This window comes from Eptesicus fuscus, chromosome 14, assembly GCF_027574615.1.
Source record: "Eptesicus fuscus isolate TK198812 chromosome 14, DD_ASM_mEF_20220401, whole genome shotgun sequence".
In the NCBI taxonomy this organism is placed as follows: Eukaryota; Metazoa; Chordata; class Mammalia; order Chiroptera; family Vespertilionidae; genus Eptesicus; species Eptesicus fuscus.
This window is the reverse complement of record NC_072486.1, coordinates 11,105,263-11,132,872: the sequence shown is the minus strand read 5'-3', so window position 1 is coordinate 11,132,872 and position 27,610 is coordinate 11,105,263. Positions and strand designations below refer to the sequence as shown.

General features: G+C 41.2%; 1 protein-coding gene across 3 annotated transcripts in view; it reads right to left on the bottom strand.

Annotated features, from left to right (window-relative positions):
* The window catches only part of SKAP2 (src kinase associated phosphoprotein 2), a 159,207-nt gene that overhangs the window by 33,526 nt on the left and 98,071 nt on the right, over window positions 1-27,610 (bottom strand). For all 3 annotated transcript variants that reach the window (XM_054726072.1, XM_054726071.1, XM_028155430.2), the window contains exon 10: window positions 464-541. In XM_054726072.1, the coding sequence (XP_054582047.1) occupies window positions 464-541 (78 nt within the window). The remainder of the gene's footprint in view (window positions 1-463; window positions 542-27,610) is intronic.

Sequence of the window (27,610 nt, the reverse complement as noted above, 5' to 3'; positions counted from 1 at the left end):
GAGATGTCTACATTGCCGGTCCCCTGGGCAACTTGTTGTCCCCTGTTAGTCTCTGAATGGCAGAAGTCTGTTCTGCTCCGGCACAAAGTATACACAGATGTCTATATTACATTCTTATAGGTTTGACAGCAACTGCATGTTGTATCTATAAGCTGTCCTTTAGCAGTGACACTTCCTCAATGATGATAAGCTAATTTATGCAACTAAATCTCCTTTGTGCAGAAATGAAAGCTAATTGAGTCATTACAAAGTAATTCAGGAAGGAATACCTTGTATAAATTGGCTTACTTTATAAATCCTTCTCAAGTGGTTTTCACGCATCCTAAATGGGGCTAAGCAGCTTCTCAGCCATAAGATATCCAGACCGAGGGAGCCCACTTTGGGGAGCTGTGTAAACGCCCTCAGAGCGGCGGAGAAGTGAACACAACCAAGGCAAGCGTCCCAGGAAGCTCGGCGCCAGTACCTGTGCTGTGATGGCCACTGTCCTGACTCGTCTTCCTCTGCTCCTCCGCTCTCCCGGGAGCAGCGTCCTCTTCCTCATCTGGAAATAAACAACATAAATGGCTCACTGAAGAGTTTCCCTGGGATAACAGTACAGGACTCACCCCATCTGAAGAGCAAAATTAAAAGTTTATAACACAAAAAGATTCCTTTTCGAAGAAGGAAACCACTCCACATTCACATGCCCTTTTCAATAATCTAAAGCTGAATAAATAAACCTCCAGCTACTTCCAAATACTAGCAACCTTACCAGTTGGCTTAATAGAATATGAGATATGTACCAGTGCTTTGTTGTGTTAAATACTTATAGAAACGCATCTATGATGACTGCAGATCCAGAAAAGACCTGACATCCAGTAAAATGATACCCAGCACTACAAAGACCACATTAAATGGTGGCAGAACCACAGATAAAATCATGGTCTCTAGAACATCAACGTAGCAGAGAGAAATGTGTGATATAAAAGTCATTTATTGAGTATCAGAGACTTCATAGGGTTTCTCACTTGATCTTCAGAGAAGAACACTGGAAGGATCCTTACCCTACAAGCCTCCCCCCCATTATACCAAGAACCTACTATGTGTCATACACTACAGCACATGTAAAGATTTCATAGATAAATACTTCTTCAATCCTCATTTTTCAGGTGACTAAGTTGAGACTGGAAAAGATAAAGCAATTTCTAACTTTTGTTATTCAAACTTAGGATTGTGATCATAAAGTCCATGTTCCTTATCCGGCACATATCAAGTGCCTTACCTGTTTCCACACTCTCCCACCACGTTCCCTCTCCAGTTTACAGGAAGAAATACGGTAAGATGAAACGAGACCAGTTTTTAACAGAGTCAATAGACTATTTGATGCATTTACATCAAAGAAACGTTTATTACATTACCACTTTCCTCACCTAAGGATTTATATACAACTTAGAAATATTTAAGGCAGGGCATATGAATGAAATAGTATGAAAAAAAAAAGTAGGTTCAAAAAGAATCAATTTCACAGAAAAAAAGTCCAAAACTTGAAAGAAAAATATGCAAAATATAGAAATATAACTATTATGACTATTAAATAATTCAACCAATAACTCTTCATTGAGTATTAACTACATGCAAGAGACAGATCCTGCCAGGTAGGCAAGGACGTAGGGAGCATCTGCCTTGAGGAAGCTGGCAACCTAGAGGGTCCGAAGACAGAATCTAAAGGGAAATGGGATGGGGCATAAAAGCTGACATGGGAGGCCCAGGCATGAAGGAGGGCAGAGAAGAAAGCACCCAACAGGGGAATACCACGACGGCTCTGAGAGAAGGAGAGGATCTGAATGAGAGACGGGAAGGAGAGAATTTCCAGACAGAGAGGCCTAAACAAAAGGACAAGACGCCATCATATTCATGTTAGCCAAAGAACGCGGCGCTCAGAGGGAGAGGGTCGGGTGGGAGACAACGCGGGGAGTTTGGGCCAATCGTTGAAGGGCCATGAACATTCTGCTGCGGACTTTCGACTTGTACTTGGTGGGCAACATGAGCCCCAGAAGATTTCTGAGCAAAGAAAGGACAGGACTGAAGTTAAGCTTGAGGAATGGCCATCTGATCCCACTGGGTTAGGTTCTGGAGGAGGGGGTGGGGGAGAGACGCTCGGAGTCTGGCTAAGGGGAAGGAAGTGCTGAACTGAAGGGGCAGAGGAAATGGAGAGGAGATGGTCTTGAGGGGTAAAGGAACTAGGATTGATAAACTCTGAGCCTGGCTGAAGGTGGAGGGGGTGAGGGGGGAGGGGAAGAGAGCAACGGAGGATGGCTGAGGTTTTGAGCTGAGTGAACTGAGAGATGGAACATCATTGCTAAAAAGAGAACAGCCGAGCTAAGCTATTTTGCTGAGGAAACGCAAGGAGTTGTGTTTCTGACCTGAGAGATTGAAGATGCCGGTGGGCGACCCAGAGGAAATGTCCAGGGGCAACTGGAGAGGCGGGTAGAGGGGTCAGGGTGGCACATGTGAATTTAGAAGACTCGTGCAAATTTAAAGTGGTGATTAATAACAATCAACATTTAAGCCAAGCTTGGGAATTACTGTGCTTACAAGACAACTACAACTGTTTCGAATTTTTGTAACTCAGTTCAAACAAAATAATAAAAGCTCCAACGTCAGGAACAGCTGGACATATTTGGTACCTTATACATAGTAAGTTGAACCTAACATTGGCAATTTAATGTTGTTCAGTCAAGTAGTAATTAATACATAAAAGACCTAATAAAACGTCTGATACTAAATCCCGGTCTCTTTTCTCTCCAACAACAGTTCTTGTTAGGAAGGTTTTCATCAAATTTTAAGGCTATTCAGGACATTTACAGTCATTTAGTCTAACCTGCTCATTTTACAGGAAGTGAATGTTTTTGAAGGTGAGAGAAAACTTTCCTTACTTTTCACACTTGCTCTTCCCCCAGCACTCCCTCTCTTCCAATTTGGTCACAAACGCAATAAGAAGTACATTCAAAAACAGTTCAGGGCACTTGTCCTCACTCAAAAGCCATAACCCCCTCAATATAGGAAGCAGCATTCTTGGCTCCTAAGGAGAGGCTATGGGATTTAGACTCACCACCCAAAGTCAGTGTTGAGATATCACAGAAAGTAATTATAATAAATAAATAAAAACTTGGCTCTTGGCAAAGTTAACAAGTCAGAATTTATTACTATGAATGTATTCTTATCTTAGTAAAATTTAAATGCCTATCATGTGCACAGTGTATTTTTAAATTACCAGAATGATATTAGAAATATTTACTTAAATATCAATATTTACTATAAGTATGTAAATTGAATTCCATGTGAGATGCTTAATAAGCAGTATTTTAGAGGATCAGATGCTCATTAAAAACACTTCATTTTGAACCTAGGACTGATATTTTTAGGTCAAAGCCTTCTGCGTTTCATACAGTAATTTTTTTCTTAACAATGTTTGAACAACTCGTTTCGTCTTGATCTAACAATAAAACAGCTTCCATATAAACGACAACAAAATCAAATCTGGTGTGTGTGTGTGTGTGGGGGGTGTTAATCTTAGAGATAAAAAACTCAGATTGAAACTTGACTAGAATATGGTACAAGGGAGATGTTCAATAAATACTGAGTGAACAGATGGATTCAAAAATCATGAAAATAATTTCTACTATATGCATTTATTTACAAACAAGCCTCTCCACACCCCTCAAAAATACATATAAGGGCAAGTGACTAAAATTCTAGATAACAGTCACCTTCACAATATATTAGAAATAGGAACACATGCTTTACTTAGGTTTATTATTAAACATATTTTATTTTGGTGTTGAGGCAAGATGTCATTATACAATACTAATTAATACCTCAAATAGTCAACGTTTGTGAGTTAATATATTCCATTCAACACTTTAATAACAGTAAACAAAAACAGCTCAGCTATGCAGTAAAATCCATCAAACCACACAGATGGTTATAAGGTTTTCATTATGTGGTTTCCATAGCAATCATATTGCAAATCTGGAAGCTTCTTGCAAATAAGCAGCTTGTATTTACATGCCTCTCAGCTGCAGCACAAACTCTTCAACATGTGAAGTTATTATTCCAATCACACATTGTTAGAGGGACCAGCAGGAGATTTTATCAGAGAAGATGAAAATAATAAAGTGAAATTGCAGAATATAATTCAAATATAGTTCTGCGTTTACTAAACTAATCAATGAGGATCAGAAATATTCTGTAGTCACTGAAAGGTTTTTAACATTAAACCCTATCAAAAATATGGAATCTCCAGGAGCAAGCAGACCCAACAGAATCCAAAGCTTGAACTCCACTCTCACTCCTCCTTTTAAGACACACTGAGCCTTCTTGCTGAGTGGAGTAAAGAGAGGAAGAATAGCAGAGAAATGAGTTTTCCCAAATCTTTTTAGGATGATGACCATTTGAGGAAATGCTTACTACTGTGGGAAAAGTCAAGACCTTTTTTTTTCTCCTGCCAGATTAATCAATTTAATTTACAAATCGATCCCGTTCCATAACAGATGGATTATTACCCTAATAAGGACCACAAATCTGTCTAGCTATGCAGGTTTTACAAAATGGCTCTTTCTGGTTTACTAATATTCTTTTTGTAAGGATAAACAACAACAACAACACGAAGCGAATGACCCATGTCACTGATATAAGAAGGCAAAGGACAATTCGTTAGGGAAAGCTAGGGTGTGTGATGTTCACATCAGGGCTGGGGATTGATTTAAAAAAAACACAAACTTTTATTGAATTTATTGGGCTGACATTGGCCGGTGTACATGTCTATAACACATCACCTGTATATTGTATTGTGTGTTCACCACCCCAAGTCAAGTCTCCTTCCATCACCATTTATCCCCCCTTTACCCTCACGTCCCTCCCCCAACCCCCTTTCTCTCTGGTAATCACCATACTGTAGCCTGTGTCTATGAGGTGTTTTGTTGTTATTAATCCCTTCACCTTTTTCACCCAGTCTCCCAACTCCCCTCCCCTCTGACAGCTGTCAGTCTGTTCTCTATATCTATGAGTCTGTCTCTATTTCATCATATCTTCCAGGAGGAAGAGGACGGCAACATAAGAAAAGCTTTGACTCACATAATGATCACCTTTCACACTAAATACCTTTAGGAAAGAGCTCTACAGAATTACAATGTATTTTAAAAGACATAAAACACAGAATCAAAAGTTATGCTCTGAAGTAAAGTTTGGGTTTAGATCTCAACCTGCCCAGCTTCATTTGATTATGTGATCAGATATTTGTCTCAAGAAGTTAATATTTATGACTTATAGGGTAATAACCGGCGCCTTTACCATCATTTTAAGGATGCAAAAATGAAATTTACAGAGCTTGTCTAACTTGTCCGGGTTCTCCGTGTCTAGTTAGAACAACAGCTGGGACTTGAACTGGGTCCCGTGCCTCGAAAGCCCCAGCTCTTAATCATAGCGCCACTTCCTTGATTTCCATGAACATCTTCAGTTTATAGATGGGTTGGTTTCTAAAGTTTCATTCAAATACTGGCTGTCTATAAACCTGGAAAACATTTTCACATAAGCACTGCCCCGGAAGTATATCTTGGGTCAGGTGATCCTCTTAGGGGTGAGTTAGAAACAGAATTTCAAGTTGGGATGCCCCGAACCTGCACCTCCTCCTTTCTGTCCTCCTGGCTCTCCCTGCGCACCTCTAACGCTCCACAGGCTCCAGGGCCCTAAAGCCAGCACACAGTGTTGGAGGTTTTGGCAACGTCTCTCATGTAAACTTGTCATTGAAAACGGAGTGACTTCTGGGCCAGCCAGCTTTTCCTTCTCACTTAATTTCAAGAAGGAAAACGTGGTTAAATGGAGACGGTAAAGTTGAGGCTTTCCAAAGGAAAGATCTGAAAGAAGTTCGCCTACGTCGCAGAGCCACAGGCTACTCTGCTCATGTCATCGGGGGCTCAGGTATGGATGGGGCCTTGCAAGCGCGCTGTCCCCGAGCGGGAGGAGATGGAATGGACGGACGGCTGGGGAACCAAAGACACCTCTGGCCAGTCCTAGCGACACCCTGTGAAAGAGGGAGCAATGCAGGAAGGGTTTACGCAAATGGTTTCTCCCCGCTTCTCTCTCAAGACCTGGGCAAGCTGTGAAGCTGCCGGAAGGGTTGGCAAAGGGGAAGATGGAGGTAAGGGGGTACGGACAAGGGAATTCAAATGATGACAATGAGGAAAGGTGAGTGCCTTAAGGGCCTATACACCATGCACTACTGGTAATTCCAAATATGACATTTCTAAAGAGTTTTCATCTATCTAATAGGTGGACATAATTTACAGCAATAATAAATATTCTTTTATAAAGACAAAAACATGTGCCTTTTAGTATTATTAAAACTTCATGTTTACGTTTCTGGAAACTAGGCAAACAGGCCTGTTGTTCAAGTTCTAGTTACTCATGTGACGTTGACACTGTCTCTATTGCTCAACTCAGTGTCGTCTTTGTAAAGTAGAGAGAATGTCTGTCCCATGGCACTTTGCAAAAGGAATTGGGGAGGACAATGAGATAATCAGATTTCTCAGGAGAAAAAAAATGGACAATGAGCCTGCAATATCAAGTTAATAATCTTAGGAGCTAGGTGTTTTGCAACCATGTATTAATTTAGCAACCAAGAAAGTTAATGCGATATAAAAGGCAACAAAATAAGCAATAGTTGTGCAATCATACAGTCTAATTTTCATCTTTGGCATTTATTCTTGTAGGGTTTAACATTGCATTTCAAAAGCAAGAAAGAATGCCATTAGATTATTGTAAATTTCTGTACTGTATTAAAATTAATACTTTGTACATCACTGAAAGTACAAAAATAATTATTTTTTACAGATATTAAACTTATTCACATCAGGAAAAAACCTCAAATTCAAGGGAGGACCTCATTTGACAGGCTCAGGGGAAGAACTTGGGAAAAACCTTAGATATAATCCCCTTCCTTCCTTCCTTCCTTCCTTCCTTAAAGGGGAAACGGACTGGGGGAGCTGAGTGACTGGACCAAGGTCGTGCAACTTGCACCGGGCTCTCCTCTCGCTGCACTGCCTTCCATGCAACACCCACGGCACAGGTTTCTGAATGAGCCGGCTGCTGCTCCAGAGGGACCTGCCTACTGAGGAGCTGTCTTATATGGACTTGATCACCTACAGGCAACTACGACAGGCAAAGAAAGCAGACGGGTTAAAGGCAAGATTTGAATAGGCCAGACTCTGTCAGAAGTAACTGTGAGTCAGAAAATGAGCCTCCTCCTGCAGAACCTGGACAAGGGGCAGTTACGGCGCATGGCGCCTTCTTGTCCCAGTGGATGAAGTCCACTATCTGCTACAGCACAAAATGCCTCTAGCTACTTTTTAAAGCTCAAATTCTTAGGTTTTTAATTAAAACTTATAATGAATTCGGCAATATTAAAATTCTTTTAACCCAAGAAAGTTCAAATTAAATTACTCCTCAGAGTAACTGCTACCTGGCGCAGGATTTCTGGTACGATTATAGTTTGCTACCTGTAAGTTCTTTTTTTAAAAACTTAAATTAACCTTTTTATACTATTCTTGATATGAAGAATCGTATCTGTTCATTGCTGAAGGTCAGGAAATAGAGATGAGCAAAAATAAAAATGTTTAAAAATCATCCAAGACCCATCTACCCATGACCATGATGAACATCTTTCCAGAACCTTCATTCAGTTTCTGGGTTTTCTTTATTCTCAACTTAAATAAGAATATCCTGAATGTATATGTATTCTATTATAAACTGCTTTGAATCCTTTTTCAGAAAGTAAAATATTTCATCTCAACTTAAGAGTTTGTTTTGTTTTAAAATTTAATCTGTAAAAAAATACCATCTAATGATGGATAGGTTGGTATTAAGATCATTTCGCCCTAACCGGTTTGGCTCAGTGGATAGAGTGTCTGCCTGCAGAATGAAGGGTCCCAGGTTCGATTCCGGTCAAGGGCATGTACCTTGGTTGTGGGCACATCTCCAGTAGGGGGTGTGCAGGACGCAGCTGATCGATGTTTCTCTCTCATCGATGTTTCTAACACTATATCCCTCTCCCTTCTTCTCTGGAAAAAAATCAATAAAATATATTTAAAAAATTTCATTGTAACGTGGCTGTTGCACAAGGACCTACAACTGTGAACTCCAACCTGAGGGGGGAAAGCAGAGCTACCGATGCAGAGCTCCGCGTCTCAGGCCTCGGCTCTGGCCTCCTCCACTGGCTTATGCAGACACACTCGCCCCCTTCACAGGCAGTGCACCCTAACCTCATTTTCAGGAACCCAAGAAAGCAAAAGCACAGACAGACCCACAAGAGGAACCATCACCCATTAATGATCCCACATCCCCGGCACCGGCACTGGTTATGTTTGTGGTGGCTGGAGGGTCTAGGAGGCCGAAACGATTTCCATAAGAAAATAAAGATGTTTGCCTTTTCCACTGTGTTAACATTTGCACTGACGCTGCAATGCAATGATGGGGGAACTGCTGACACCTCAGCATAAATCAGCGCAGTGGCACCAAACCGGCAGATATTAGTAGTTAAATATCTAAACACGAGAGGCCCAGTGCACGGATTTGTGCACATTGAAAGAAAATTAATTAGAGGTGGCCAGTGGGGTTCCTTAGGCCTTGCCTGCAGGGATCAGGCACTCTGTGTTCTTCACCGCCCTGCACCAGCACTGAAAAGAAACGAACAAGCCAGGTTCACCTGGGAATGGCCTCGATAAAGTGGCAAATGTTGTTCTTTCCATTTAATAGCAACTGTGAGTCCGTGTCTTTTGAATGCTCCATGTGATAAGGCGGGAAGAACGGATAGTGTTGCGGCTGCATCCCCAGATGTGCAGGAGGAGTGGCGAGGCGAGCTGAAGCCGCGCCTTTTCCCACGGAACACGGTTCTTACTCAAAGAGCCACTGACAAACGGTGCTCACTCGGACTTGGGAACTGGGCAGATGTTTCTCAAAAGTGAACCAAACGAGCTTCTTATTTCCAAGAAAACAACCGACAGTTGTTTATTGCCAATGATGAAATTGGAGCTTTCAAGTAAAAATTGGAATTTTAGAAACTTACACCTGCCACAGGGAACTTGACAGCTCCCAGTATTCGAAGACTTTTCTGATGAGTTAGTGCAGTGGTCGGCAAACCGTGGCTCGCGAGCCACATGCGGCTCTTCGGCCCCTTGAGTGTTCTAACGCCACTTCTTCAAAATAGACTTGCCCAGGCCGAAAACCAACTTCTGCGCATGGGCCATGAAGTTTCAATCGCACTGTAAGTGCACGCCCGCACGTGGTACTTTGTGGAAGAGCCACACTCAAGGGGCCAAAGAGCAGCATGTGGCTCGCGAGCCGCGGTTTGCCGACCACTGAGTTAGTGGATGTGGTTTTTTAATTGTATCACAATTGTGTCCATATTTGGGTGTTCTGCCCAATGTAGTGAACCGTTATTTTCCAACTGACCAATGATGTTACAAAAACACACTTGGTTACCCAAGTACAAGACAGGCCCAGGAATATCAAAGTAACAGAGTATGAAAAGTTCACTGATATGGTTTTGGATTCTACATGGCAACTAACCTTTACCCCTTGTCAAGTTTGAGTACAGTATCAATGACGAATATGCACAATTACCTGCAAAAGCTATGAAAATTCTTCCCTTTTCCTACTACATAGCTGTGAGGCTAGATTTTCTTCATATGCTGACTGTACTCACACTAAAACAGCATCACAACAGAGTGAGTGCAGAAGCAACTATGAGATTCTCATTGTCTTCTATTAAGATAGACATTCAAGAGATCTGCAAAAAATAGAAACCATGCTCCTCTTCTCACTGTTATTTTGGGGAAATATAGCTATTTTTCATAAAGACACATTATTTATGTTCACATGTAATGTACTTATCATTGTAATTTTAATTCATTAATAAGCATTAAAATATTTCTGTTTTAATTTCTAATCCAGTAAATACATAAACATAAACAAAAGCTTTATGGGTTTCTCAGTAATTTTTAAGATTGTAAAGGGCTTCTGAAAACAAAAAATTTGAGAATCATGACCCTGTACATCCTAGGGTACAGTAGTTAAATATCTAAACACGAGAGGCCCAGTGCACGGATTTGTGCACATTGAAAGAAAATTAATTAGAGGTGGCCAGTGGGGTTCCTTAGGCCTTGCCTGCAGGGATCGGGCCAAAACCAGCAGTCCAACATCCCTCAAGGGGTCCTGGAGTGCGAGAGGGCACTCTGCAAAGTTGCTGTCTCTCAGCAACTCCTGTGTTGAGCGTCTGCCCCCTGGTAGTCTGTGCATGTCATAGGGCCGGTCAGCCGATTGCTTAGGCTTTTATATATATAGACTAGTGGCCCAGTGCATGAAATTCGTGCACAGCGAGGGGTGTCCCTCAGCCCGGCTTGCACCCTCTCCAATCTGGGACCCCTCGAGGGATGTCCAACTGCCAGTTTAGGCCCTATCCCTGGCCATGTGGGATCGGGCCTAAACCAGCAGTTGGACATCCCTCTCACAATCCAGGACTGCTGGCTCCTAACAGCTCACCTGCCTGCCTGCATGATCGCCCCTAACCACTCTGCCTGCCGGCCTGTTTGCCCCCAACTGCCCCTCCCCTGCTGGCCTTCTCGCCCCCAACTGCCCCCCTTGCTGGCCTGATCACCCCCAACCCCCCCGCCCACCGCCAGCCTGATCACCCCAACTGCCCTCCCCTCCTGGCCTGATCGCCTCTAACCGCCTCTGCCTCAGCCCCGCCACCATGACTTTGTCCGGAAGGATGTCCGGAAGGTCTCACGGTCTAATTAGCATATTACCCTTTTATTAGTATAGATTGTTGATCCACAACCTTGAAGAATTGATATTCTGCTAACTCATAACACTGATAATTATTTTATATTCCCAAAGCACACAATCTCAGGAATGAATTACATTACATTGTTGACTCATATTAAGCTGTTAACCAAAATCCTTATGTGTTTTTCCCATTTGCTGAGCCAAGTCTTTCCCTTTCTCATACTTGTGCAACCAGATTTTTGGAGCAAGTATGATATCCTATCATATTTCACCTTGTTAGCTTTGACCCATGATTTAGTCTATTGAGAGCATTTGCCTGTGTATCTTCATCCAAGGCATTGATTAATATGATATGACAATATTGAGAATTAAGCCCTAAGGTATTCATTAAATCAATTAATCAACACCGTTAGCGCACAGTTGTATGATCAGTTATCCAATGGTCTTTATATCTATAAAACTTTTGGGAGAATCCTGGCCAAATGATTTACTAAAGTCGGTTATTTCTCTGAACCCATGTTGGTTTCTAGTAATCATTACTTCTAGGTATCATAAAGGACTCTTCGGTGCCTTATTTAGTAGCTTCTCTGGAGTTCACTTCATAGTCCCCAAAGTCTGTCTATAAATTGTCTGCAATTCTGTCTAGAAGTTGCAGAATACACCTGTGGGGATTATGCGGTGCTCCTCCCAGATGCCCTCTTCAGGGCCCACACAGCCATCCTCCAACTGGGGACTCAGATTGCTGCTGGCTCACGCTGCTGCTGGAAATTGCCCTTGGCAGCGGGACGTTGCCTCACTCAAGGTCACACCCCTCCCAGAGGACAGCCGGGAGCCAATGATTAGCTGGTGTGGGGATATGAAGACAGGCCCCTTTGCCTCAATTTGGCACAACCCTGAAAAGTCATCCCAGTCCCGTGGTCCCGGAAAGCAAGTTCAGCTGAGGCCTCCGTCCCAGCTGCATTGTGGGTCAGCGCCTCCGGTTCAGTGCCTTCCTCACTTTTATACAAGGGTGTCTCCCAAAATGACTCGCCAATGAATCTTCTACATACAACTGTCTCAGAGTCGGCTTCAGGAAACCCAACTTAAGATACTACAATTATTTACCGTTTTGAAAAGCTCACAATTCAATTGCTAGACTCCATACTTCTAACATCCCTTTCATCCTCCAGGTTCCCCTCAAAATCAGTTGCAGCTGGTCAATGACTTCATTCACAAGCTGTCTTGTGATGTAGGCTCATCTGGGCCAGACGACAAACTTAATTCCTACTCATCTTTAAGGTATGGCTCAAATGTCCCCCAATGTAGGATGCTCTTCCCATACCCCTCCAGACAGCTGGCCATGCTCGCCCTCCTGCTCCTGAAACCACAGCAAGGGCCTCATTAGCGTTCCTCACTGAGGACTCCGACCTGTCTATTCATCAGTCTCCTCCTCCTCCCAGTGTGAGCTCCCCAGGGGGACACCTGCATTACACGGGCTAACACACGAGGAACAAATGAGTGTTTCCCATGAGTGAAAACTAAACGGATTTTGGCTAGCCAGGTATTCTACTAGAATCTCTATGCCCATCCTGGGCTTCTATTACCTCTTAACAATCTTATTAGTTGGAAGATAATTCTTGACAGAAAAGGAGCAAAAAAGCAAACAAACAAACAAAAAAACCAACCTGAATTGTTTTATTTAAATTATTGCCCCTCGTGAATTTCAAAAAACAAAACCACAGAGCAATCCTTCTGTGTTGTACTTAGCATAATTTACAAATTTCAGCTATTTTCATATGCTCTTTGGTTATCTGGCCATTGCAATGGTTAATATAGGTCTCTTTAAAGCTACATTCATTGGACAGATTCTAGCACAAGGACATTGATATCTTTTCATTTATCTTCCTTTTTTCCTCATTGGGATCATTTGAGATTAAATGGCATTTTTAAATAATTGTTTGTCTTTAATACCATACATTTGTGCCTATTCTTTCTCTGAATTTGCTGAAATGTGCCTTCCTACAGTCTAGGCAAATGTGTCTGGCTGATGGCCAGTGTTTCCTCACTGGCTTTGATGGATTCTAAGATGACAACTGCTTTTGTCTAATTTTTTTCTACAATCAAATCTGGATATAGCAGCAGTTTCCCTATTTACTTCCTAGATCCTCCAGCCTGACTCACTTTTTAATATGCTACTGCCACGCTTACACTGTATCTGAAGAGAAAAAAAGATGCAATGGTAATGACTGTTTATTGCTTTTCTTTCTCTCCGTATTCTTAGCATCATTTCCTCTTAGTTGAAGATTCTTAGTTGCTAAATACTAGAAAAACTAACCATCCCGATCCCCGGCTGTGTGTGTCCCAGCCACAGGAAGCTGAGCGTCGGGAGTGCCTCTTGGTGACTCAGTATCTGTACTCACTTGGCTGTGCCTAAAGCAATACTCTACCACCTGCTCAGAAGCCCTCAATCTAAGGAATGGAAGGGATCGGGCACACAGTATTGAATATTGAATATTTACAGGGCAATTATCAAGTAACAGCTCCACTTGGATTTTTCTATTACCACCACATGCTCCCTCTGCCATATACAACTTCCGGTTTGGGAAGAGATATCATGAGCTACATCAGTATCCCTGGCATAACCCTGTCTCGTGCTGTTTGCCTAAAGTGGTGGTGTTCAAACTTCAGCAGGCATCAGAATCACCGGGCGGGGGGGGGGGGGGGCAGGAAGGGGGGATTGGTTCAAACCCAGATTGCTGGGCCCCGCCCATAGTTTCTGACTCAGTGGATGCGGGGTGGGCACAAGAAGGTGCATTTCTGACAAGTCCCGCCCACGCTGCTGGTCCTGGGACAACCCCCCAGAACGACTGACCTACAGCCGCACCTTCGGTGGGTTTCTTTTACGTGGGTGTCGAATGGCTGTGTTCTGTCATTATCAGAATGAAAATTAATTAGCACATTGTATCTTCAAATGTCACTTGCCTTTAAGGATCAAAATATAGGTGTACCTCCCTAAATAATACTAATGTAAAATTAATTATAATGAAATTAGTAAAGCGGAAATTAATCTCCTATTAACACCAAAAGATTCAATGGAGCTATAGAAGTGCAAATAAAACTCGTGCTCCAGAAGTTCAGAGCCCTCCTTGACTACCTGTACAGACAAACACAGACAAGCTGAGTAAACTCTCCGCACCTCAATTTCCAATCTGGAAATCAGAAATACCAAATCTACTTTAGAGAGCTATTGTGAGGATAAAATGAGGTGAAGTAGCCTATACAATGCCCTGTGCATTGAAGATGTATGATAACAGGGATTATAATAACAATCTGAAGATTTACTCTGTACTAAGCACCATGCTTGCCACGCTGCACACAAATCTCATCCAACCCTCAAAACCCTATGAGGAAGGCATTCCTGTTGTTCCCATTTTACAGATGGAGAAACGGAGGCACAGAAATACTTGAGGAACTTGCTCAGCATAACACAGCTGTAAGAAGTAGTGTCAGGACTTGAACCCAGGCAGTCTGCCTCCAGAGCCCAGGTCTGAAGCACGGTGGGAGCCTTGCATCGATCGCTTGTCCCTGTATTTGTTCATTCATTAAACAGCACTTGCACAGACTGCCATCCACGCAACTAATGTGAAAGCTAGTACTCATGATGTCACACTGACATATATTCTTATTTTCAACAATCTTCAATGACAAAATAACTTGGCTAACTGCGACAGTCTTAAAAAAATAGCTCCTTGAAAAACAGAGTGCACTGCACCAACGCAGAAGAGTCGTGCATGTAATGGCCACGGAAAGTGAAAAGCTTGCCATCTGCCCCCTCCATTTTTCTTTCAGTTGGAAGGCAGCTTGCAAATGGAAAAATCATCTCCCCGCACCTCCCTCTCGGAGACGGAGCTTGAGGAGAAAACAGGAAGGCCACGCCCTGAAGCCGGCAGAGCTGAGCGCAGCTTCTGTCCCAGCCGGGAGCCCCAGGAGATGGATGAATCCTGAAGAAGACAGCCAGAGTCCCTCACAGATCTGACTGCAGCAAGACATGGAGAATGCAGCAAATTAAAACACTTGATTCGCTACAAAAGAATGGCACTCTCAAAATACAAATTTCCATGTACCTACGAGGGCCAGTGCCAAGACTTGCAGAATTATGATTTTAAGGCATTTTCAATTCTAAAGTAAGAGGTGGTTTTTTTGACATGCAGACAAATGTATGATAACATATGCTATAGTTATAGACAATGAGAGATGAAAATATGGTACAGAAAGTGAAAGATCTTGTAGAACTAGGGTATCTCTGCAGAAAGGAGTTGCTGGAGAGAAGCAAGGTAAGATCTAAAGCGGGGAGAAAGGGGACCAGGCATCCATTGATGGAGGTCTTGATGTTCATTCCTGCAAAACAGCATTTGATGTTCTTCAAAGTACATAAGAATAAAAATTTGAGCTTAAAAAACAACACCCTTGCTCAGTTTTGGCCCCCTACAGGGATAGGCTGAACTCTCATTTGCAAAGTGTCTCTCACTTGGAATCTAGAAAGAAAGCCAACATAAACAAAATGTCTGCTCTTGTGAACAAGAGCCAGGGGGTTTTCAGTGTATGTGGTGGGTAAGCCAGATCTTACTTCTGCAAGGTCTAACCCACAGTGTCCCAGGGTAGCAGATGGAGTCATCGGATTTGAGCTGGAAAGACAAAACCCGGCCACCCCAGGGTCCGTGAATCTAGGCAGAGGCAGGGCTCCAGGACTGACCCCTGGCCTACTTTCCAGTAGGACAAAGTGTCCTTGTCTTCTCATCCCCAACCCACAACTGTTCAGACGGTTTTAAGTTAAATATGGCATTTTATAAACTTTCCCCGGCATTTTTAGTTAACATAAATGTTATGCTATAATTGCATATATCAAAATGCAATTTAGGGTTTATTTCCACCTAATTAAATAATGCAATCACATGTGTATATTTAATGGCACACCCAACTATAGCACTTAATTAAAGGGTCATTCAGTGTTTATTGTCCCTCCTTAGAGTAAGTAAATCATTGATTTAAAGAGAATATAAGAATGACATAAGAACTTTCTTGAACAGTCTAGGAGAATAATGTTAATTATCTGAATGTAGTTTATTTAATTCATGACCATTTTCACCTACTCTAGCTAAATAAAAGTAATTCTCAACCCGATATTACAGAATTCAGGTAGTTATAAACCATTTTATCATATGATCCTCACTTAGCTTTGGAAAATAATTTCTGGATTAAAATAACTCAAGAAGAAAAATCATCTCAATATAGTTCACATTCGTGAGGAAATGTAATACGCTACTTGGCATGTGTCCACAGGAAAGTCTGGCTCCCAGATGCTTCTTGTCGGCCCACAGTGGATTCAACAATGTTTAAACAACTGACAATATGCACTCACAGCGCTGACGACACAGTGACCAAAACTTCAGCAGGAGCCCGTCTCCTGGGTATTTTCATATATTGAAAAGTCAGATCAAAACAAAACAAATCATAGACATACTTCACAAGCCCAAAGATTCAGCACTATTCAGTTGTCAACAAAACTACGTAAAAATTTACGAATAAGACTTGATATACCACTGCAAGAAAGACAAATAAAACAATGTTCTTGAACATGAAAAATATACTCTAATTTGGTTTCTACATTAAAAGTCCAACAATTCTCTTCAGCAACAGATTTAACTATTTCCGTAGCTCATTCATGATCATCATTCAACTTATGTTAATATCCATGATTTCCTGAAAAGCCATACTGTTGCTAACAACTGTTTCTATTACTTTGAAGCAAATAAAATTCCCAACATATTACCACGTTTGACCTCCAAAACCAGTAACTTTATAAGATTCAAGGGTAATGTGAAACTTCAACGTTTTGACACCAAGGTGGTAGTCTAATTTTTTTTTTTTAGATACATAATGTCTATGCTCTTCATAACTAGCCCACAAGTGTATCATTTAACTGGAATGCTACACTTTCTAACCAGGAGGTTCTGAGTAAAATCTACATCCTACTGTAGCACATTCAAGCATAAACAAAACACTGTTAATATTTAATATGAAATCGGCTGTCAACAGTGAAAAAGCCATGATACAAATAAAATTACGTGGTGCGATTTTTCCTGTTTCCAGATGACAAGTTTCTTGGAGATGATATTCTCTCTTAATAACAAACAACTTCTGTCACATACTGTTTATGTCATGTAAGTTTCACAAATTAATAGTGCAAAAACCGGTCTGACTTTCTGGGAGAGAAAATGACTGATTGGCATAGAAAAGAAAATACATTATGTAAATTAGATGGACTTCATTTGATTGGAATGCCAACCCTATTTTTAAGATATGTTCTCAGGTAACCACATTAACCTCATTTGACATGACCTCAAATGCAAATATGTTTTATTCTTGGCTTATAAAGCCAAGATGCACATTTGGATCTGGATGGATCTCTACCTTGATATGACTTTTGAGTAATTCTTTGTATATACAAATGTCATTCCCCCCCGCCCCCTAGATAGTAATAAGCAGCCATTTAGGACCATTTGCTTAATAAATTCAACATCCATTTAAGATCTCTTCCTTCATAAGTTCAACAAAACTCTCTTCTTGTCAAGAAGTAATTAATATTAAGAGTATAAAGCCAATCGGTACTCCAGAGACAGGGGATTTTAGACACCTAGCAAAGAGCCTTGCCTATAGTACATATGCAAATTTTTGTTTTACTTGAACAAAAGTTGATAAATCAAGCACGTATAGTTATGCTAAGTATTGTAGTGTTTTTGCAATAATTGATTACTTATGATGAGAAATTCAACCTCCAGCCATATGGTCAACCAAGCTGAAACAGAAATGTCTCCCCCCTGACTTAAAGGGGAATACTGAGACCATCTGCAGGGTGGGGTGGAGGCTGGAGTTTTAACCTCTTCACGGGTCCAGAAGATAAGGCCTCGGCCAATGAGAAGCAGAGAGCTGGACGTAAGACCCCCACCAGCCCATGGAAGTCACAAGAAAGCTCTGCGTCTCTCCAGGGCTCTGTAACGTGGTGGTCAGAGGGGGAGGGAAAGGGTTTCCTGTGAGAAATCAAAACCCCCAGCCTGAACAACGTGAGATCCAAATGTATACTGTCTTCCAGTGTGGTATTCCCAAGCCAAGGAATTTAACAGGAAAGCTGTGAAACGCCTGGGGCTCTGGCAGAAGCCAGTGCAAAACCGTTGTGCAGGAGCCTTCCCAGAACCCAGGGCACACAGCGCTCCCACAGGGGCCGGGGAAAACCTGATAAGCGCGGAGCTTGGTGCTAGCAGAAGAGACGCCCAAGTAAACAGGCAATTCCCGTGTGGCCAGCTCAACAGAAGTCAACCCAGAATGCTGTACGAGCACAGAGGAGAGCTAGGAACTTCGGGAAAAGTCCAAGGAAATGCGCATCTTTATTTTTATAGCATTGCTAAGCCGGAGATTCAAAACACAAACTGCGCTCGCTCGTCTGGTCCCTTTGCTTTCACCCAGTGAAGGATGGATCCCCCGCGTGCAATCGTCTGGGGCTTTGGACCATCTGGTTTGTAACGTGTCAAACAATGGGGTTTCTTCTGCCACTTCCCCTGGAAGGTCTTTGTTGTTGTTGTTGTTGTTGGGGGGGAAAAAAAGGGTTTAAATATTCAGGGGACTCGGCAATTATTTTTAAAAGTCGTCCCCTTTCTGGTTAACTCTGAAATCTTTCCATGAATATAAATTCCCCTCTTTCCCTAGGACAGTGGGTCGGCAAACTCATTAGTCAACAGAGCCAAATATCAACAGTACAATGATTGAAATTTCTTTTGAGAGCCAAATTTTTTAAACTTAAACTGTATAGGGAGGCACATTGTTATTAACTTCATTAGGGTACTCCTAAGCTGGCCTTTGCTAAAAACTCAAGGGGCCAAAGAGCCGCATGTGGCTCGCGAGCCGCAGTTTGCCGACCACTGCCCTAGGACATGAATATGCTATCATCTAAGCCTCTAGCTTGGTAGATATAAACACTTTTTTAAGGGTCTTCCTTTAATGAACTCCCCAATCTTAATCATTTTTACTTTCATCTTCAGAATGGACTTCAGGTGCTGTTCTGAGCCACATTTTGCTCGTGGGATATGAGCAGCATTGAATGAACAGGTCTTTTCAGAAATTTCATCTGTTGGCATAGACTTGGCTTTGACCCTTGTTTCTCATCAGTCTCTGATAACTTTTTCAAAACTATTTCTTTTTAGGTATTTGTTATATTTTTCACTTCTATTTAACAAACTCTGAGTTATATTGGTCCACACTGCATTCCCCTGTGCCTAGCACAGTGCCTAACATGAGTAATTGATAATAACTTGTATGAAAAATGAAGCATTGAATCACTTATATAATGTGGGGCTTTTCTTTTTTCTTTTCTCACTTCATGTCCTTCATCCTTCCTTTTCAGTGCATTTATTAGAACATTAGATGATCTCTTCAGAATACCTCTCAATGAATGCTGGACTCTTAGAAAATATTAATAAGCAACCAGGCTCAAAACTCACATATTTTAAAGTGTCTACACATGTATATTTACATACTTGGAGGTTACTGTCTCTTAGTTATGTCTTAGGCAATATAGGGAGATATATTTTATTATGGGTGTAAATGACCTTTACCTTGACCCACATAATCAAGCGAGGCATCCAGGAGGAACCGAGATGTAAGGTAATTTCTGAGAGGAAACATGGGCTGAGCAGGGAAGGGAGATGAGGGATGTGAGATCAGGAGCAGGACATGTAAACAGAGCGCTGAGAAGAGGAGCCTGCCTCGTGAAGGAAGGGTGTGGAGTGGAGAAGGGAAATAAAGGGCTTAATGTAAGCCACGACTGGCACCAGGAGTGAGCGAGCTGAATACTGACCGCAACCTTCCCGTTTTCTCAACCCTCAGTGACTCCTCCGTGCCCACTGAATCAAAGTAGTGGCTTGAAGGGTAATTTTTAACACCCCCACACCCCGTATCAATCTAATCATTGATTCTTAAACTCTGTTTTGCTACTCTTAAAGCTGCTTATGCAACCTTCCATATCTGAGTTTATTTTTAAACATAAAGCTCATTATTTCTTATATTTACAACTAAAGCAGAGATACACTGGGGAGGAGGGGTTCCTCTCGTGCACTGCGGGGGAGTGGGGAGAGGGGTTCCTCAGCCCGGCCTGTGCCCTCTCACAGTCCGGGAGCCCTCAGGGGATGTCTGACAGCTCCCAAGGGGAGCGGGCCTAAGCTGGCAGTCCATCCTTACCACTGCCGTGGAGGCGGGAGAGGCTCCCACCACTGCCACCGCGCTTGCTACACTCATCAGCCATGAGCCCAGCTTCTAGCTGAGCACACTGACCACTAGGGGGCAGCTCCTGCATTGAGAGTCTGCCTCCTGGTGGTCAGTGCACGTCATAGCAACCGGTCGTTCCACCGTTCGGTTGATTTGCATATCAGCCTTTTATTATATAGGATTAGGTGCTCTGACTTTTGTCCTTGCACATGTCAGCTTTTAAAAATCATAGTTATGATCCTGTGCTCTTTAGACCTACATTACCTGTGGTCTTTTATAAATGAGTGGAAGTACAGGAGAATGCCATTTCCTGGAAAATGTCTTGCTTGAGATGACTAACCTACCATAGGGAACTGGTACCTCCAGTCGGCCTGCTGTTTACAGATGATCTATCCTTAATGGTACAAAAGATTGATGGTGTTAGAGCTTTTCATCGCTCAATGTAGTTTATTTATTTGAGACTATGCTGACTGGAATAGTAACGTTAGATTTTAACAAGGTTTTGGGAGACCAGCCATACTTCAATGTACCTCCAATAGTATACTGTTTAGTACCTCATTCTTTTATTTATTTACTTTTTAAAATATATTTTTATTGATTTCAGAGAGGAAGGGAGAAGGAGAGAGAGATAGAAACATCAATGATGAGAGAGAATCAGTGATCAGCTGCCTCCTGCACACCCACACTGGGGATGGAGCCCACAACCTGAGCATGTGCCCTGACTGGGAATCAAACTGTGACCTGGTTCATAGGTCAGTGCTCAACCACCGAACCATGCTGGTGGGGCAGTATCCCATTCTTTTGGGATTCTGCAGTAATTGGTGCTATTTGGAAACGAATTATCATAAAGAAAGAATTTCTCCTAATTTAACTTACAGGCCCCTCTAACTACAGACTACTTATTACTTATTAACTTCTCATGAGGAAGGCACTCGTCTAAGTTCTCTAGGGGATGCCAAGACATACAAGGTTTGGTCCCTGTAAATAAGATAAGGATACGTTATAAAGACCCATCCATTTGCTTGTTTGCTGAATAATCACATGAAAAGTAAAATATTAATATAAGATTTACAGAACAGTAGATAACAACATAAAAACGTCCCATTGTTGTTGTGATTCCTTTTCAAATTAATGGTGCTACAGAAGGTAGCATGGATGGTGCGTTAGAGGCAGAATCAGCAGCAACAGGCAACTGATTGGACTGGGGTGGGAATCAAGGATAGTTTTGAGTTTTGTTTTACTCTTTTCTTTATTTTATTTTTATTTTTGAAAATCTTTATTACATAGGTCCTCCTTCCCCCCACCCCTATTGACCTCTTCCAGCCGACTCCCTTCCATCCCCTCCCCACCCCCTCCACCAGACCCTCACCACCCTATCTATTGTCTCTGTCCACGGGTTATGCATATATGCATACAAGTTCACTGGTTGATCTCTTCCCACCCACCCTCCCTTGTTTTACGTTTTTAAACATGCGTGATGATTAATGCAGTTAATAGGAACAGCACAGAAAGGAGGAAGAGCAGTGTTAGTAAGGAGGATGCTACATTCGATCTTAGGTGCTAGTGTGCCATGATAGCCAAAAGTCACTTGAAATGTGAGGCCAAAGCTCAGAGGAGAGGCCCGATATGAAAATGTTGATGTACTATTCTTTTTGTGTGTTTTGTACGTGTGTGCCAGTAAACACTTGCTTGATAGCTAAGGACAAAGTGATTCTTACCACATTTCTGTTGAAGAGGCAGCTATTGGCTAAAAGTTTGAACTCTAGAGTCAGAATGCCTGCGTTCAAACCCCTCCACCAGGTCCTAGCTTGTGACCCTAAACAAGTTACTGGATCCTTGTGTGCCTTAGTTTCCTTACTTGTAAAATAGAGGAAGTAACAGTACCTAAGCCATAAAATATGTGTGCTTATTAAATGAGGTAATACTTAGGAAAGTACCTACCTGGCACCGAGTGTCAACCACAACTGTTATCATTACCTTTATATCATCTTTTAAGTTCTTTTGTTGAACTGGCTATGCAGTGAAGATGTTTGACTTTGTTACGTTGTTCTCACCACGTGCATGCACACGTAGCCATACCTGAAGGTGTAAAGCTGCCCAGAGAGAGGGGAGAGAAAGAACGCTCCACGTCCAATTTTGTCGTCACCCAGGACCATTAAGCGGCATTTGCTGCCCATGGGCAACCCCACGTCATTACAGATGCCAGTCTCACCTTAGTAATTCAGCGCACATCTCTCGACTGTCATTTATGCTCACAAGACTGTGTTAAAGGTCAGTTCTGTCCTACAGAGTTCCTGCTTGGCCTGGCTCCCACCCATCTCTCCAGGCTCTCTCTGACCTCTGCCTGCATGGCTCCCTGTGCTTCTCCTCCTGATTCCCAAACCCTCAGCACCTTCCGGCCTCAGGGCCTTTGCAGCACTTGGGGTCCCCTGTGCCTAGAAGGTGCTTCATGTGGTTTGTTGCATTTGCTAGTTTTATCTCAGAGGTTTCAGTTTACATGTCACCTCATCCTTGACCATGGAATATAAAACAGTTCCTCCTTTCATGCCATCCTCTTATCTTTGTAGCACTTAGATAAGATAATCTGTCATTATCTTAATAGAGACCATCAAGCCTGCCTTTTTTATGCCTAAACCTTCAACAAGCATTTGTTGAAGCAATTAATTAAATGCGTAATGATAAGAACAAATGATGAGAAGAAAAGACAGAGTAGAAACAAAAAGCTTCACTATTACAGAAATAAAGGATAAATAGGAAAAACCATTTGAAACCATCAGCAAGCATCAGGAAAAGAGGAAATCTAAAACAGTGCCAAGGGCCCTGGCCAGGTGGCTCTGTTGGTTGGAGCCTTATCCCATACACCGAAATGTTGTGAGTCCAATTCTCAGTGAGGACACAGACCCAGGTTGCGGGACTGATCCCTGGTTGACATGAGTATGGGAGGCAACTGATCAATGTTTCTCTCTCTCTCTCTCTCTCTCTCTCTCTCTCTCTCTCTCTCTCTCTCTCCTTTTCTCCCCCTTTCCCTCCCCCTCCCTGGTTAGGGTTTGAATGGGAGGCAACTGAAATAAATAAATTTTAAAATAAATAAAACAGTGCCAAGGTCTTTATTTATAAATATTAACTGTAACAAGAAAACAAAATGGGAAAGGCCAACGGAGGAGACAGTTTCAAAAAGAAAGTGGTGGCCAGGAAAATAAAATTTCCAGAGATGAACTTGAGGACAGAGACCACTGACTGGAAGACTGGTGACTTTGAGGAAGCTGTTTAGTTAAGGGATAAGGATGGAAAACGGAAGTGCCAGGGGTGAGGGAGTGAGCAGGTGAACAGACACCATGAAGACAGGGGCCGAACTAAGCCCTCCCACGAATTTAATGCTAAAGAGAAACAGAACTGAGCTGTAGGATTATGAGAAGAGGCCCAGACAAGGGGGCAGGAGAAGTGGGACCTGGTTCCAAAGAGAGCCCGCAAATGCAGCTCTGCATCCGAGTCTCCTTGTTCACCCCGAGAAAAATGCTCTGCCCCTCCTCACCTCCTGTAATAAGGAACAAGGGGCTCGGCAAGCATGTCAAACTCGCAGCCAATGGGCCGCAAGCCTGAAGGAGTTGTTATTTGTAAGAGTTCTAATGAGGTTCCAATAAGGAGGAGCAAATCTACAGAAAAAATGTCTTATCTGAAACAAAATCAAAGTAAAATTTCACTTAAGCTTAATTAAGTTAGACTGCTTCCCCCACCCTTTATTGAAGGCTTTGTACTTATTCAACTGTAGCACTTGCTGAGGCCAGATATGAAGAGCGTTTATATTTATCACTGACATTTTGTTGAACTTGTCCATTCTTATTAATCATGGCTTTAAAGTAAGCAGCTGAGTTCTCTTAGGAAGTTGATATTCCCAGCAGACCTATCTGCAAAAATAGTGGAGCCTGCTGCTCTCCTGCTGCAGTCTGAGTGTGTTCGTGGAGGGTGAGTGTGTGTGTGTGTGTGTGTGTGTGTGTGTGTGTGTGTTCTGGAAGCTAAAAAAAAAAAACAAATACATTTTTGTGAAGCCACTACAAACTTTATCATATTCTGTCTTCTGAAAGCATGAAGGAATTGAAAACAAAGGCAAGCTCTGATCTGCTTATATTCTACATGGGATGCAAATCATATCTGCGGAATGAAGACTCCAGTTACAAAGTCTGATACAGAGGTGATCGGAAGCAATGCCTTGAAACTAATTGTTGAGAGGTCTGGGGCTCACAGATAAAGGACTCAATTAGGTACAGATACAAAACCTACAGTGTGAATAACTGACCTGTGGCACCATTTTAGGATTCTTCATCTAAGGTTCATAGAAAAATCTTAATAGCCTGCCCTATTAGTGTAATTGTTCTTCTTGCTTTATAAATGTTAGCATTTTAGTCTGATTAGAGTGGTAGACATTTGGTTACCTTTTGGTTCAGAATTTTTAATATGATTCTAATGGGTACCCTAAGCAATGTAAACATAAATATGTGAGTCGCAAAATTTAGAATTTGGTGGCTAAATAATTCAAACAGTCAATAATGTCTAGTGATTCAACTTGGTTCTTTAAAAAGAAAAATCTGATCTTTTTTCATAGAGTCCTTTTCTCTTGTTGAAGTTTCTATTCCTTCTTTTGTTCTCTTTAATCATTTTAAACACATTTATTTCATAGTCTTTTTTTCTGGTTGTTCCCTCATCTCCTGTTCTTTAAGGATAATTCTCATATGTCTTATTCATCCCCATTTCCCTGGAACTATGGGTAAAGCACAGGGCCACCAGTTTTTATCTGCACTGTTTTCATTGTCTCTCAGAACTGCACACATTGTCATTTCCACTGTGAGCTCCTCTTTAAACTCCAGAGCTCTTTAGAAGATTATTTTTCAGCATCCAAAATAGGGGAGGGGGTGGGGCTTGGGTAATTCTAACTATCTTTTCAGTGTTAATTTCTAATTAAATTTCATTGTAGTTAAAGAACATAGTCTGTTTGATACAGATTCATTAAAATGTGTTGAGATTTCAATTGTGAACTTTTATACCATCAGTTTCCATGAGTCTTCTATATGTACTGAAAAGTACATCCTCTTAACTAGATAAATTAGATGAAATCGGCAACTCTATAATAACACTAAAACCACATTATACTCAACAAAGATAAAAATATAAACCATTAGATGTGTGCAGTGACCCTAATTTATGAACGTTTTCCTTATATTCTATAACTTCAGATAACCCTCCCAGCAGAGTTCAGAGCTAAAACCATCCAAAAAATGGACTCTCATCTAGTTAATTACTTGTGAAAAAAAATTAATCACACCATATATTATAACTTTATCATTCAGTACCATAGTTTAGAAAAAAGAATGCCAGCAGACTGCCTGAATTAACATATTAAAATGATGAATATATGTGGTTCCATGAAAGTCAACTGGGATCTTCCCATTGAATTCTAAAGAAGGAATGAAAAAAATTCTTTGGTGAAACCAGAACATACCATCACTTATAATGATGTTAATACCAGAGGCATATATTAACTTGGTAATATGACTGATCATCTTTCAGCAAGAAAATAGAGCTGGAATTCATTTTAGGGGTTTTAACTACTTATTGATGATGTTAGCATTTGTGTCCACTTGCTGGAGAGTACTACAAATTTAAATACCCAAACTATTCTTTTTTTATGTATATATACGAGTTTTACTGCAAAAAAAAAAAATTAACAGCTGCCTTTTGCTTCATATTTCATTTTCAATACAGATAGTTGGACTGAATAAATTTAAAATGAAATTGAATGATCAAATGAGAAAAACATCCTTTTCTGGCTCAGAATAGTTCAATCTGTCATTAAAATTTTTAAAAAGGAATGAATTAACGCTTTTAAAAAACAGGTTAATGGAACTGGAAATTTGTCTTCCTGCTTAATGTTGCCACCTTCCCGCTAGTCCACTTGCCAGAAGGATTTCAAATGCAATTCCCCTGAAAGCTACAGATTAATAGACTAATGAGTGGTTTCCATTATTGTTACTGGGATAATTCTATTCAGTCTATATCTAGAAAAATCTTTTTTGTTTCTGTTGCTTCTGCATAATTTCCTGACATAAAAAATAAAAAAATAAAAAAGCAAGTGACATGGTAACTAGAAAAGATGATCAAGTTGGGTTAATTTCTGCGGCAATTTCCCACGTACTGTTTTCTCTTTTCATGATTCAAAAATCAAATAAAAATGCTCCTCCACATTTCTAATGGAAAAAAATGAGCAATTACTTCTGAAATTCGTGCTAAGCCAAATGAACTCATTACTGTGTTATGGAACAGTTTAATGCCCTTTGATCAATACATTAGCTCTGCAAACACAAACATGCTGGAGTTATATCACAATGTAAGCAAACCTGACTTGGCCTGTGCTAATAGGTCCTAAGACATAAAAGGTATCAAAACAGTAGGGTATTTGAAGAAAAGGTACATACTTTTAATATTCCCCAGAAATCTCGCACTCTCAACTCTTCTGTACATATGTAAAATCCCCTAAATGCAAAGAAATCTTAAAAATTTATTCTTATTCTTTTATGAAGTTAGTTAAAAATTAATGAACAAGAAATTAAAGAGAAGCTGCTGTAATAAAGTTAGAATATTCTAACTGAAAAACAATTACAATGAAACTACTTATACTCCCATAGATTATAAACATTTTTCAAGGGATATTTTGCAATACAATTTTTTAAACAGTGTTTTCTTCTTCTTACTCTTGAGACTTAAACTCTGCAGGTTTATTTTACATTAAAATACATTTATTAGAATAAGAGCTGTACTTTCTCAGTAGAACTCTGTGATTTAAAGTAATATATATTGAATGCTTAGATTTTTCTTCAAACATACTATAGGCTTTATCTTTCAACGAAGGGGATTAGTTTTCAACTATACGAAATTGACAGAAAGTTGTGTTGAAATGGTCATATTTATTAATTCTGGGAATTTAACCAGTCAGATTTCTGAGAAATGCAGTTCTTTGTACAGAACTGGAAAAACACCAACAGTTTGTAAATACGTTCACTGCTTTTCTACTGTTTTCACTTCCTCTCAGAATTATATTCCTATCTCACCTAAATGAAAGCAATTAGCTTAATTTTTATCCTGGAGGCAGGATTTTTTTCTTTTTAAAGGAAAAAAGTTACCTTTCTAGGTTTAGATGTTTAATTATTAAATTAAATTTAGATGTGTAATTATTTAATTATTAAACAAAAGCTCTAACTCTAAGAGACAACTTTAGGGCTTTTACTAAGAAAACCCCCTTCTGTAGCAACTGGCTGAAACTTGACAAACTTGAACCGTGCAGATGCTGACGCGGGCCTCGGTTCCACTGGGGAAGAAAGAAGACTAGACATTCCTCAGCTGCCTGCACCAGCTTCCCTCTGGGGGGCACAGTTGCAGGCCCTACAAGCTCAATCACTTTGTACAGCAACTGGGGTCCCAGGCAGGGGCCACGGAATCCCAGAGC